General features: G+C 42.3%; 1 protein-coding gene across 1 annotated transcript; it reads left to right on the top strand.

Annotated features, from left to right (window-relative positions):
• Positions 1 to 5326: 5326 nt before the first annotated feature.
• On the top strand, positions 5327 to 14942 carry ostc (oligosaccharyltransferase complex subunit). Its single transcript, XM_088348171.1, has 4 exons — positions 5327 to 5555; positions 6866 to 6959; positions 8549 to 8746; positions 14765 to 14942. The coding sequence occupies exons 1-4, from the start codon at positions 5417 to 5419 to the stop codon at positions 14781 to 14783; spliced, it is 450 nt and encodes a 149-aa protein (XP_088204297.1). The 5' UTR covers positions 5327 to 5416; the 3' UTR covers positions 14784 to 14942.
• Positions 14943 to 14954: the final 12 nt, after the last annotated feature.

Here is a 14954-nt window from a genome sequence, read left to right as displayed (position 1 = left end):
GCCTTGATCACTGTGGATCCTCTCCGGAAAGCCATAAACACAAAAATACTTTTCCCATAGAACTTTAGCTACTTGCCTGGCTGACTGGTCTCTACATGGAAAAGCTTGTGCCAATCTGGTGAAATGGTCTGTTATGACTAGTACGTCAACAGATTTGTTGTGTGAATCTTCAGCGGACCAGAAATCAATACAAACAAGTTGCAATGGGCGGGAAGTGGCAATGCTTTCCAGAGGGGCCCTCCCTGCAGGCTCAGTGACTTTGCTGACTATGCAACGCTGACATTGACGAACATGCATCCTCACATCTCTGTCCATATGCAACCAAAAGAATCTCTGTCTGGCGATGCTCAGGGTTCTTGACTGGCCTTGATGGCCCGCACTGTCATGCACCCCTTTTAAAACTTCGGCCTTCAGGCAATCAGGGACCACTAACTGATGGCGTTTTGCATTTGAAATCTGATTACGGGATACTCTGTACAAAACATCATCACTCAGAACAAACTTCTCCCAGTGCTTCAGGAGGCCCAGAACTTGACTTGTCTCGTGTGCCCTTTCACGTCTAGACGGTCTTCGAGACCGTTCCACATAAAACCGAAGACGAGACAAAACTCTGTCCCTGGACTGAGCCTCCCGCAGGTCATCCATGGAGAAAGCAGGCAGACTGGGTAGTGTATCTGGGATAAGGTGGGGCATGTGGCTTATCAGTTGAGCTGCACGAGTTCTCGCACCGGAGGCCCATTCAGTGTGTGACTGGACAACAGCAGCAACTTCTTGATTGGATACAGTCTGGGCCGACACGAGTAATGACTGGACATTTGTAGCTAAAGAATGGGACAGCTTCTCTGCCATGACAGGCTGATCGGTAGAGTCTCTGAAAGTCTGTTGGACGGCTGTATCAGACAAAACCGCAGCTTCCGCAGTGAGATCATGAAGAGGTTCACTGACTAGTCTGTGGCCAACATTCTGACAAAAAGGGACACGGCTGAGAGCGTCAGCAACCGTGTTTTTGGGACCAGGCACATATTTGATTTCAAAATTGTAACTGGCCAGCTTTGACACCCATCTTTGCTCACAACAGTCCAATTTGGGTTTAGTCATAATGTGTGTAAGTGGATTATTGTCAGTCCAGACGGTAAACTCATGGCCTTTCAAACAATGGCTAAACTTCTCACACACAGCCCACTTCAGTGCAAGAAATTCCAAACGGTGAGCTGGGTAGTTCTTCTGTGACCGGGTCAAAGACTTGCTAGTGAACGCAATTGGCCTAGCCACTGTGTCACCTTCACGTACCTGGGACAAAACGGCTCCAAGGCCATCCAGTGAGGCGTCAGTCGACAGCAAAAATGGACGACTAAAGTCTGGATGAGCCAAAACCACAGAATGGATAAGGGCCTTTTTGAGGTCTGTAAATGCCTGGTCGTGGTCAGCAGTCCAGTCACCTGATTTCAGTTTGCGGCCCACTACAGTGCATTTGGGCTTTCTGCCTTTCTTCTGTTTCTGGCCAGCCAGCAGATAAAACAAGGGCTTTGCGAGTGTTGAATACCCCGGAATGAAGTGTTGATAAAAATTTAACATGCCCAAGAAAGACCGTACACGTTTCACAGAAGGTGTCGCTCCATCCGACTCCATCAAGTCCGCCACAGTCATTTTGCTTATACTTTCAACTTTTTCTGGATCGGTTGACACTCCATGTTCATCAATAATGTGCCCCAAGAATTTTACAGATTTCCTTAAAAAGTGACATTTCCTGGGGGCCAGTTTCAGATTGTGGGCACGGAGTCTGCTGAACACCATTTCAAGACGTCTGAGTGCAGAACTTTCATCAGGGGCAAAAACTAAAATGTCGTCCAAGTAGCATAGCAGACTTAAATAGTTTTGTTCCCCGAAAATGGATGTCATCATCCTCATGAAACTCCCTGGGCTATTACAGAGCCCCTGTGGCAACCTGTTGTACTCATAAAGCCCCATAGGCGTAGTGAACGCTGAGTACTTCCTATCATCTTCGTGTAAAGGCATGTTGTAAAACCCAGACGTCAAGTCCATTGTACTGAAGAAGGAGTTGCCACCAAGTGCTGCTAAGCAATCAGCCTGATGTGGCAGAGGATGAGCGTCTTTCAGAGTCCTCTTGTTCAACCACCTAAAGTCAGTGCACACACGCATATCACCATTCTTCTTCCAGATGAGAACTAAAGGTGAAGCATATTCACTTGTCGACTTTCGAATGATCTCTTTCTCTTCCATTTCATTCAAAACTTGGCGTAATTTTTTATACTGACTCGGTGGCACACGTCTAAAAGGGAGTCTGAACGGCTTTTGGTCAACCAGATGGATTCTGTGAACAAAGTCCTTCGCCTTTCCGCAGTCAAGGTGATTACGCGAGAAGATGTCTTGGTAGTGAATGATCAGCTCTGACAACTTGTCTTTACACTCAGACGATGCATCACAACAGCCAACATCTAGTTCACCCAGGCCAATAGACTGTAGCTTCTCCTCAGCATTACTTACATCAGAGCAGACAGGGGGCAATTGCACAACGGAAGTACTCTGATGGCCACTGACCAGGTCTAGATCCTCCAAAGCAACACAAGGCACCAAGTCAGCCAGCTTTGCATTGCGTCTCAAAAACAGCGGATATTCTGTGACATTCATGACTTTCAGTGGAACCCATCCATCTGCCCACAGAGGTGTGACGATTCTGGCGACCATTAGACCCTTGGGGGCAGATCGTGCCGACGTAGGTTCTGTCATCGCTGCGCTCCCAGGAGATACTCGTGCAGTTTTTGACAGCTTCCCCCACAAGAGGTACTCACGGCCAGGCTCAAGGCATGTGGCTGAATTGTAGAGCACTGTGCCTATCTTCTCGGGCATTTCACCACCACTCCATCTATGCAAGCCAGCTAGCAATGAAAGAAATTGCTCAGTTTCAGCATTAGTGGATGATGGAGCAGAGATTGCTGTCCAGTACGCACCAAACTTCTTTGACTCATGCAATATGTTTCTGATAACATTAGTTCCAATGATTAGGTCATCAGGTTGCCCCTCAACAACAATTGTTGGCACAATCATTTTACAATTATTGATTTCCATTTCGATGTTGAAAGCTGACTTTGGGCACACTCGTCGACCCCCAACACCAATGAGTGTCACGTTGATGGAAAATTCGTCTTCTGTACGTACTGCTCCAACAGAGAGCATCTTACGCAGAGCAGTCTCACTCACGGTACAGGCCATGGAGCCACTATCCAACATCCCCCCCAAAGTCATACTGCTCCCCACTCTAACTGGTACATAAAACAAACTGTCGCGGCCCCCTACAGTATGTGTGTTTTGATAAACAATATTAGGCAACTGAGATTGTGTGAACGTGTCAGAATTAAAAACTGAATTGAAATTGAGATCAAATGGGTGGGAGAACTCATTTTGACCTGTACGGCCTCCCTCTGAATACAGGTCAGCTAGTTTCCCGAAACTGAACTGATTTGGGGAGAAACTTTGTCGGGGCAATGCTGCTTAGAGTGACCAGGGGCTAGGCACTTGAAACACAGATTATTCAATTTGCAATGATATAAAGTGGAGTGATCAGCGCCACCACACACCTTACATGGAGGAGAGTTGAAAGGACTTAGGCGCCTCTGAATACGCTCAGGATTCAGTGGCTCCACTCTAGACAAAACTCTCTCTAGCATGCTCATCATTCGGCCAAGGACATCACTGTCATCTTTCTGAGCAGGCTGTGGGACATACTGTGGTGAGACATGCTGTGGTGGGACATGCTGTGATGGGACACGGACAGGCGGTGAGACATGCTGTGGGCGCTGGGCATGCTGTCGAACACACGAAAAATGTGTATATGGATCGGGGTTAACATGGGTGGGACAAATGGACTGGAGACCCGTCTCTATAGAGCCAGAGTAGGAACAACAAGGAGATTCACTGTCAAGCACTGCAGTCGGGTAATACTTCAGTGGAGGGACACTGCAAGACCTAGTTGACGCCCCTGATTCCCTTTGATACTCATCTATCCTGAGTTGAACGTCCTTAGAGGTCCACTCATTAACAGGCTTGCATCTGAAAATGTTTGATAGCTGTGGATCAGGACAGTACTTTGCAAACATTTGTGCCACTTCCCCGCCAAGGTTTTCCATTTTTCTGCCCAAGCGACGCAAACCCTCATCAGCAGTGTCTGCTGCTTTGTTTAGTCTGATCCAGTAGTCAACTGGATTTTCCTTTGGCGTGGGTAGCGTGGTGTAAAAATCTTGCAACGGGAGAGTTGACGAGGAATGACTAAAATATCGTATTAGAATGTCATAAATGATATCTGGGTCTTGCCTCACATCAAGTGCCTCATCACTCCTGAGAGCTACTCTGACAACGCTTGGAGACCAGTTTGGGCTCATACCACGCCCCCTGTCCCTCCCATCACTAACATGTTCTTGGAGACCACCTACACCTTTACTTCCATACCCACTAGTAAGTGTGTTTGCATTCAAACCATTAAAATGGACACCCCTGCCAATAGAAAAGCCCTGAAAATCGTCATTTTGACTACTATATCCTTCAGCCATTATACTTTCGATAATACAAAGAATAGAAAATAAAACAGGAAAAATAAAAACCAGAAATTAACTAATAATTTACGTATTGATAGCAAATGCACAGTGGCACAAATACATAAAACAAAATCAAAGCGCCAATGCAGTACAACAGTACCCTCTAGTGGACACAAGAAGAATATGCAGCAACGCCGGGATCTGCTCAGAGGCTGATCGAAATGATCCAGTTGCGTAGTCACGGCACCAGTGTAGCGACCCTCGTTCATGCACGACACAAGGTTTCACAATCTCTGGTTTATTGCCTTCAACGCTTACAAAAATCACTTAAGCTACGGCAAGCGCTGAAGCCCATAAAGTGCCAAACGAAAAAAACAGTCGCAGACGCCCATGACTTAACAACTGAATGAGGTACCGGAATATTAACAGTAATACAACAAAAACACAGATTTTGTGAGAATTCAAAAAAACATTCAAAACAATCAAATTTCAACTCTGTTACACACATCCCAAACACATGCATGCCGGTTGTAATTGTCTCTAAGTGTGAATGAGTGCGTTGTATGTCTCTATGTGCCCTGCGACTGGCCCTTGCGAGTATAATCGATGGATGCTATAAATCACTCGGTTTTCTTATTTTTTCCCATTGTTGATGTAAATTAAGTTGAAAATATACATTTTGAAATTACGAATGATTATAAAAATAAATATTTCTAAGATCTACAAGTGTTTTCTTTTTTGAGTCTACTTTTATTTTTGCAAAAGAAACGCCACTTCCCGGACTTCCGGGACACGTCTCCAAATACTTCCGACTGTCGGGACAGCATCAAGCGGACCAAGAAGCATCTTATTGCTCCTTTTATACAATGGAGACTTTATACAGTATCCCATTTACCGTGCTCGAATGTCCCAACGTTAAACTGAAGAAGCCATCTTGGCTGCACATGCCGTCGGCCATGAGCGTCTACGCGCTCGTCATCCTTTCCTACTTTCTCATCACCGGAGGTGAGCCCCAAGCTAACCGAGCTAGCTGATTGAAGCGATTAAACAACCATGGCTGCCACTAAATATATAATTTGCCCATTGTGAACCATTACAAATCGTTGTACTGGTTTGCTTACGTTTTTATAAGTTAAGCTTACTCGTTGGTGCACTTGGTAAATTGGAAAGAGTTTGGAATAGTTCCATGGCGCACAGCTGACGTCATGAGTCGCGTAATTTTTACGTCACGGCGAATATTGACATTTTCATTTTATATATAATTATGGTAATTTTTTTGTACCAACGATCACCAATGTTTAAGTTACTGATTAGATTGACATGTATACCCCAAATAAGAACCTGTTATTACTATGTTACAGTATTATATTTTTACCTGGTTTTAACTAGTGCTAGTAGGGTAGATGGGCGCCACCAGGTTGTATACTTGCCCAAGACACAACACAGGAAATTGTGCCTCTACGACCGTAGTGCTTAAGGGAGCCACCCTAGGGTAAATATTTATTTTTGATGGAGCAATGTTATTGAAATATTTATTCTGCAAAAGCAAATGATGTCACGTCCATAGTTTGTTTTTCAACCAAAATATGAAAGCCACAAGTGATCCAATGTGTATTGTACGATATTTAGAATTCTGGAACAAAATAGTTTAAGGGTCCTGTATAAGTATTGTCACATTGCTCATCCCTGAAGAGTGGGGTGACGATTTACTCCGAAAGATTATGGTGAACAGCTAATGAACTTGCTATATTTGTCAATGATCAGGAGACGTATACTGCTACTGGTAACCATACAAACCAGTATTATCCGTTTCATGTGGGAGATCAAACCCCTCTGATAAGCTATTATTCTTAAGAACAATAAGCAGCCTTGCGTGGCTGACTCCCTATTGGTGTGAGTGTGAATGGGTAAGTGTGAAGCACATTGTAAAGCGCTTTGGGGGGGTCTTCATTGACCATTTACCATTTAAGAACCAATTAACGGGCCACTTGGCTGTTCCTAGAGCCTATCTGGTGCCTGTGGGCCCCACGTTGGTGGTTTAAAGACCTTTAACCAGCGCTAAAAACTAACTTCAAAAAATGTTTCGACCAGCCCTAGGTCTTAGCAGTAGTTGACTGAGCATAGCAATGTGCAATTGGGACTAATGGATCGCAAAATAGGATGCCAGGAGGCCGCAAAGTAGCAAGATGTTTCTGTATATTCTATGATACCACTTGATTATGTTTTAGATGTTTTGTTAGAGGATCCATTTGGTGTAAAATGTTTGGTGATGGCTTACTATTTCTAATGACTGTTTTCCTATTGAATTCTGCTAGGTATTATCTATGATGTTATCGTGGAGCCGCCAAGCGTTGGCTCGATGACAGACGAAAACGGACACCAGAGGCCTGTGGCGTTTTTGGCATACAGGTGAGCCAGACGTTCAAGTTAAATAAGAAATTGAACATGATGCGGAAAAGATAAGGCATCCTTAATCACACTTTTGTTCGGGCCTTATCAATTCTGTACTCAACGAGGGCCAATTTATACAGTGGTATGAAAAAAGTATGTGAACCCTTTGGAATTTCTAACATTTCTGTATCAAATCACTGTAAAATGTTCTCTGATATTTGTCAAAATCGCAACAATGAAAAAAACTCTGCTTTAACTAGAACCACCCAAACATGTCTTGGTTTTCATATTGTATGGCATGCAAACAATAATGGGAGGGGAGGAATTAGTTACTAAACCCTCTGCCTTAGGAGACTTGAAGAGCTATTGAAACCAATTTCTATCAAAGTATTTAAGTCAGATGTATGCCCAAACACTGAGTGGCTTAAAACTGCCCTGCTCACCGTAAAAAGAAATGATAATTTCGAAAAGGTTCAGATACTGTGTTTATACCTCTGTGACAAGTTTATTAATGATTGATATATTTTGTTGATTAAACATACTGCACACAAAATGCAATCAAGTGTCTTTTAGAGTACAAAAGTTTGTGTAAACGTTGCATCTCAGCCTCACCTCTGAGGGGCGTTAATATAACATACGAAAGGCGAAACTACTATAATCCCTTTGTATATGGCGGGTAATAGGGACAAGAACGGCCTCTATATGCGAAAATCATCGAAGTAGCTCTTCTCCCCATTTTTAACATGCGCTCAGTTGCCCCCTCCTCGCAGCAATCGTTGACTGCGGATATTGGATCGCAGCCCCATGGGTGTGATTAATTTCATGAGGGCAAAAAAGAGTTATAATGTCCTTTTCCGGCATCCCCTTTCAGCAATACTTCAACTTTATGATCCATTACGCTATATGCACAACCTACAGCACAGATGAAATTACTTCCTCTACCCCGCGGGCAAACATGCAATAAATGAGACAAATAACAAATAGCAGCAAGAAAAAAATAACAGCAAGTTGTCTTTTGTCAAGAAAAACAACCTTGCAGATAAAAATATCTGGGTTAAGTAAAAAATGGCCAGGATCGAAATGAACAGTTTTGCATTCATCTGGCAGAGGGGTGGTATGGGGCGGGGCATGGATCAGGGTAATGCATCGTGGCCACACGGGTTCTGTTCACTTTTTGATGGACAGAATGACAAAGAAAAGCCACCATGTCTGACAGATTTGCCCCTGCTCAGAGCAATATGTGAACAGGAATAATGGATTGCGAAATCACAAGTGCAATTGAGGTTTTGGTGCTCAGAATGGCAAAAAAGACACATCAGGCCAAAGGTGCGCTGTGCCTGCCCCCATTCACAGCATTACGTTATCTGCGATAATGGGTCGCTGAATATTCTTCAACCATTGATGCAATGAGGCCCCGAAGCAGCGAGGGATTACAGTAGTAATACGTCATATTGAGCATAATACTCCTTAGCTAAAAACTAGAGGTTGAAAGGAGGACCGTAAAATACAACACAAACTAGTTATCAAGTACAACAAACTCAGATCAAATACCGATAGCAGATCCGGACGATACTTATACTTTGCATCGGTACTCGTTCATTGCGCAGGGTTAACGGACAATACATCATGGAGGGCCTGGCGTCCAGTTTCCTGTTTACCATGGGAGGCCTCGGCTTCATCATCCTGGACCGCTCCAACGCGCCCAACATCCCCAAGCTCAACCGCTTCTTGTTGCTCTTCATCGGTTTCGTCAGCGTCATCCTCAGCTTCTTCATGGCAAGAGTCTTCATGCGCATGAAATTGCCGTAAGTCAGCAAAATGTTGGCCTATTTTCTCTACTACCGTACAGTTACAGGGGCCATTGTTGAAATTAACACAAACACATATGAGACGCACCTGATAATAGGACGCGGGCTTTACACGCACCTACCCTCTTGACATTTTTATGGTGTCCTTTACTACGTTCACCTTAAAACACACATACATTGATACAAGTGGGCCTATTTAAAAATGGAGCGGGAGCAAAACTGAGTTTGTCGTGGTTTTTTTATTAATTTCAAAGTACTTTAATTTTTTCAAAAATCAATCAATAGGCACGGACATAGTAAGACACACGGCCCAAAAAATTTGTTTTAAACTAATTGTCGTCAACGCAATCAATCCAAATCCTTATCCTGTTTCTGAATTGAACAGCTTTGCCAAATGTCTTTCTAGTGTCCAAATTTTTCAGAAAGCGGGCCAGGTTTTCTAAGCTAAAAGTGTGAGGTCGGACTCTGCAGCCTGGCATTTGTTGAACAGTCTTTAACGAATTTGTTCTCCGTTAAGGGTTGCAGTGCTTGGCGATCAGCGGAGCTCGCCTTTGTAGCATTTTCATTTGACTTGCCGAGTCTCTTGAAGAAGCGCTGCTGTGCTGTTAAAACAGCTTCCAGTTGCTTTATCTTTTCACAGCGTTCGTATCAAGTTAGGTTTTTGTAGTCTGGCAGTGCCTCTTGATATTATATTCTTATAAAACTGCCAAAGCCTCTTGGCAAATCAGGCAGACGCAATTGTTTCAGATTTCGGTGAAAGAATATTCCAATTTCCACTTGTCCTGGAAGTGGCAGCCATCACAGTCAACTTTTTTTATTTACAGTCGCCATGTCGGAAATAGGTGGGCTAAAATTCTCACAGAAAGCTTGGTAAGGTAGCTAAATGGCTACTGCCGTCATGTGGTGAAATTGGAATTTTTATTTTTTGAACGAATTTAGTATATACTGCGGTCAACATTTCTAGCGGGCCACATATTATTGATTTTATGACAAAGGCTACCTGTCAGTAAAAACTTGTTCACGGGCCGTAACTGGTCCCAGGACCGGACTTTGGACATGGCTGATGTAATGTGTCAGATTCACTTTCAGAGTCACTTTCTATGCCGTGCGGCTCCTCAAGTGATGCAGTCTTTTTTGCGAAAGCACAGACAACAATGCCTGGCTCAAAGAAATATATATATATAAAAAAAAAATGAGATGGCCACACTAGGGTTGCACGATTAACCGAAATCTAATTGACATTTGGGTGAAATAGGGACTTCTTTAGGGTCGACATAAAAATCACACCATAAATTAATAGTTCTCAGAGTTGCACATTGGCTCGCCAATGTTGTGCCAGCATATTGGACTTTGAAAAGATGGATTCCCTTTTGATGGTGAGTTGAACTATATTTTTGACTGTTCCCTTCTTTTACTTTGACCCAAATTGTACAAAAAATGATGATTATCATTTAATGCAAAACCTTAACATCAAACTGAAACCATATAGTCAAGTCAAGTCAAGTCATTTTTATTTGTATAGCCCTAAATCACGAAGAGTCTCAAAGGGCTTCACAGATTGTTACACTATATTACACAAACTATTTTCAACCGACAAGAGGAGTAGGTTATTCATATGCAATGGAGTAGAAGTGAGTTTTAAGTTTAGATTTAAACATTTCCACTGAGGTTGCAGATCGAATCTCAGGGGGAAGAGCATTCCACAGCACCGGTGCCTGGATGGAAAACGCTCTCGAACCAGCAGAAGACTTTTTTGCTCACTGGATCATCAGAAGACCAGCACTCTCAGATCGTAGGCTTCGGACCGGGACATAGTGGCAGATCAGATCTGAAAGATAAGAGGGAGCAAGTCCATGTATGATTTTGTACAATACTAAGAGAACTTTGAAGTCACATCTTTGGCTAACTGGGAGCCAATGCAGGTTAGCCAAAATCGGTGTTATGTGATCGTACTTTTTTGTCCTGGTTAAGAGCCTCGCTGCGGCATTTTGTACTAGCTGAAGAGACTTGATTCTGGACTTCGGGAGACCGGAGAGTAGTGCATTGCAGTAATCGAGACGGGAGGTAACAAATGCATGAATTATTGTTTCCGCATCAGACTGAGACAGTATTGAACGGATTTTAGCAATGTTGCGAAGATGGAAGAAGGCAGTTCTAGTAATTTGCTTTACATGCATCTCAAAGGATAGATCAGGGTCAAATATGACACCTAAATTTTTAACTGAGTCACTCTGTGTGATGTGACATTTGTCAATGTTCACAGCAGTTTTTGAGAATAAGTCCCGGCATTTAGAAGGACCAATGACTAACATTTCAGTCTTTCCAGAGTTAAGACGCAAGAAATTGAGTGACATCCACTCTTTTATCTCAGTGAGACAGGCCTCCAAATTTCCACAGTTTAGTGTGGAAGATTCCTCCAACGGAAGATATAGTTGAGTGTCGTCTGCATAGCAATGGAAGCTGATATTGTACTTGCGAATAATATCACCTAATGGAAGCATGTAAATGTTGAAAAGTAGGGGGCCGAGCACTGAACCCTGCGGAACACCGCAGGTAACATTAAAGGGCTCAGATGTCGTTTCACCATATTTAACACAGTGCGTCCTATCTGAGAGGTAGGATTTGAACCACGAGAGGACAGCTCCTGAGAGACCAATCCATTTTTCCAACCGTTCTAGTAGGATATTGTGGCGCACTGTGTCAAAAGCAGCACTAAGATCCAGCAGCAGCAAAAGTGATGAAGCGCCAGAATCCATTGACATTAGGAGATCATTTGTTACCTTGATCAGAGCTGTCTCAGTAGAGTGGTTAGCCCTGAATCCTGATTGCATGGATTCAAAAAGGTTATTCTCGGATATGAAAGCATTCAGCTGCTGTGCCACTACTCTTTCGAGTACTTTAGAGAGGAAAGGTAGGTTTGACACAGGTCTGTAATTACTTAATATTTCTGGATCAAGGTTGGGTCGTTTCAGTGTGGGTTTAATAACGGCGGACTTAAAAGCTGCTGGAACTACACCTGAGGAGAGTGATGTATTTATAATATTTAGAACTGAAGGCCCAAGGACGCTAAAAAGACTTTTAATAAGTGAACCTGGGAGCGGGTCGAACTGGCAAGTTGTCGGTTTGGCCGCATTCACCACTTGTTTGAGATCATCAAGTGACAGTTCACTAAAACCGGCCATTTTCCCAGGGCAGCCACCCTGTCGTGCATCTGTAAATTTCAGTCCTTTAATACGTGTGGTACTAACAATATCTTTTGCAATTTCTTCCTGTATGCATTGAATCTTCTTAGTGAAGAAGACCATTAACTCCTGAGCAGAGTGTGTCGAACTGTCTGCGATAGGCTGTTGCCTTGTAAGCGATGCTACAGTGTCAAAAAGGGCTTTGGGGTTGTTCTTTTGAGACGCAATCACCTTCGAAAGGTAGGCCGATTTTGCAGAGGCAAGGGCCGCTTTATACTTTAACAAGCTGTCACACCAGGTTTGATGGAAAACCTCAAGCTTGGTAGCGCGCCATTTTCTCTCCCATTTCCTGCATTCTTTTTTAAGGGTTCTAGTTTCATCAGTAAACCAAGGTGTGCGTCTTTTAGGACGTGATTTTAGTTTTATGGGCGCTATTGAATCCAGCACACTAGTCAGGGTGGTATTGAACTCATTCATGAGTGAGTCAATCGAGCCATTGTATTTAGGAAAGGACGCAATTGCTCCAGGAAGGAGTTCAAAGAGCTCAGAAACTGTGCCAGTGCTTATATTGCGTCCGCTAAATCCCTCATCTTTATTAACTCTACATTTAGTTAGCACCTCAAATGTCACTAAATAATGATCAGAGATAACAGTAGTACACGGTAGCACCATAATGTTTGAGGTTAAAACTCCTCGAGTCAGAATCAAGTCTAGCGTGTTCCCATTTTTATGGGTTGGCAAGTCAACCAGTTGAGTAAAACCAAATGCATCAATTAGAGAACTAAACGCAATAGTAAGTGAACTGTGTGGGGAGTTCATATGAATGTTAAAGTCTCCCATAATTATAATTTTGTCTGCATAGGTTACTAGTTCAGACAAAAGTTCAGCAAATTCGTCTAAGAAAGTTGTGTATGGCCCAGGTGCACGATAGATAGTTATTACATCAATTGACAATTGAGGGGACCGCATCACAAGAGCCTCAAACGTTTTGTAATTATTAGAGGTACGTGTATTAAATTTGAGCGATTTTTCAGAGATTAGCGCAACACCACCACCTCTTTTCAGCGTGCGTGCTATATGACTACTCTCGTAGTCTGGGGGAGAGGCATAATTTAGCGCTAAGTGCTCATCCGGGCGTAACCACGTTTCACAAAGACCCATACAGTTAAGTTTATAATCACGAATAATGTTATCAACAAGTAAAGCTTTTGGAGCAAGCGATCTAATATTTAACAGACCAAATTTCAGTTTTGCTGAATCATTTGACTTAGCTGAACTCTTTGTAGTCTTTGTCGAGATCTTCAAAAGCTCCCGGCGTTGTGGCCGTTCGTGAGCGCTGAGTTTAAAGCGTCGGTTGTCCGGCGAGGAATGAATGGTGGAATTAGTTACATCCTCGCGTCCATCCTCGCGTCCATCTTGCTGCTTGGACTTCACACGCTTCACACATCTACCTGCACGGCAACCACGTTTCTGTTTTCTTTCTTTACGGGGCCGCCGCCGTCGTTTATTAAGAGGAATAGCTGTCCACAAGGATGCCGGGTCTCTTTGAAGTTCGCTCGGTATATCATAGGCGTTATAAAAAGTGCCCGAAAAGTCGAAATTTAGACGCCCACCCAACCGAATAAGTTCGTCCCTACTGTAAGTGTTTTTGGCCACACATGTGTCCAAAAGTGAAAGCAAAAAAGACAAGAGAACGGCAATAAATAGAAGATTAGCTGGACGAGCCGCAAGCATGTATCCATGCGCCGCCATGTTGGATTCTCTCATCAAACCGCTAAAATAATCACTTTAAATGAGAATCAAATACGGTCAATCAGTTGTAAATAGCCTGTAAACTTAATCCCCAGGTGTAAGAGTTAAATAAGTTGAACAAATGTTTCTATCAGTAAAGACAAAATTTCCATTATGAATTGTTAAGAAGATGAAAGGTTTCTAAGAATGTAATGAAACAATTGTTAAAAAAAACTGTTGTAAATTAATTTGTTGTCAAATCATTATTTTTTTTTGAATGAATGAATGAATTAACTTTATTTCAAATATTAAAATAAAAAAGGACAAAAACAATGACTCAACAACAAAATAATGTTATCATAACATGTTCTTACATTTTATACACTAATCATCGTAGTACCCATCCCTTAACGTCATAATAATATTAATAACAGTTATGATATAACAATAGCAACAAAGTTAACCATAGTTGTAAACGTAGTATTTCCAATCTCCCCTCTCACTCATACCCCATTTTTTTCATCTCTGTCTTTTTTTGTATTAAAATTTGAACACGTGAATATTTGGACATTGTTTGATCTTGTTTAGTAAATTGTTCCAAAGTTTGACTCCACACACAGACACACATATACTTTTCCTGGTGGTTCTCACCTTTGGGATTTTGAATTTACTACAGCTCTTTAAGTTATAATTTCCCTCTTTCCAAGTGAATAATTTTTGGATGTTTTCTGCCACGTTCTGGTTTTTGTTGCTCTTAAATAGCAGTTGTGAAGTGAATTTTTTTTACTAAATCATCAAATTTTAATAATTTGGACTGCATCAATAAAATATTAGTATGATCCAGATATCCTACCCTGTGTATGGTCCCAATTGCACGTTTTTGGAGGATAAAAAGGGTCTGTTGTGAACTTTTGTATTATTGCCCCAGACTTCTGCACAATATGTTAAGTATGGCAGAGCTAGAGAACAATATAATAAATACAATGCATTCTATTTTAAAATGAATTTGGCTTTATTGATTATTGAAATGCTTTTAGATACTTTAGTTTGTATGTGTCTGATGTGTGTTTTCCAGCTTAATTTATTGTCTATCTTTTAACAGGGGATATCTCATGGGATGAATTTTACCATGGATGATAATTCATCTGGACTTAAAAGCACTGACGTTGCCACAGAAACTCAAGTGAGAAACAACCAGCAAGAGGAAGAAAGAATTACCTTATTTTGTTGTTTTCAAAACATTTTTTTAAATCGGTCCTGAAATAAAGCAGTTTTCAGAAGCTCTTGTGGTG

This window comes from Urocampus carinirostris, chromosome 11 (assembly GCF_059441175.1).
Source record: "Urocampus carinirostris isolate Australia breed hairy pipefish chromosome 11, RoL_Ucar_1.0, whole genome shotgun sequence".
NCBI lineage: Eukaryota > Metazoa > Chordata > Actinopteri > Syngnathiformes > Syngnathidae > Urocampus > Urocampus carinirostris.
Note: the sequence above shows the minus strand (reverse complement) of the source record. Positions and strands in the feature narration are given on the sequence as shown.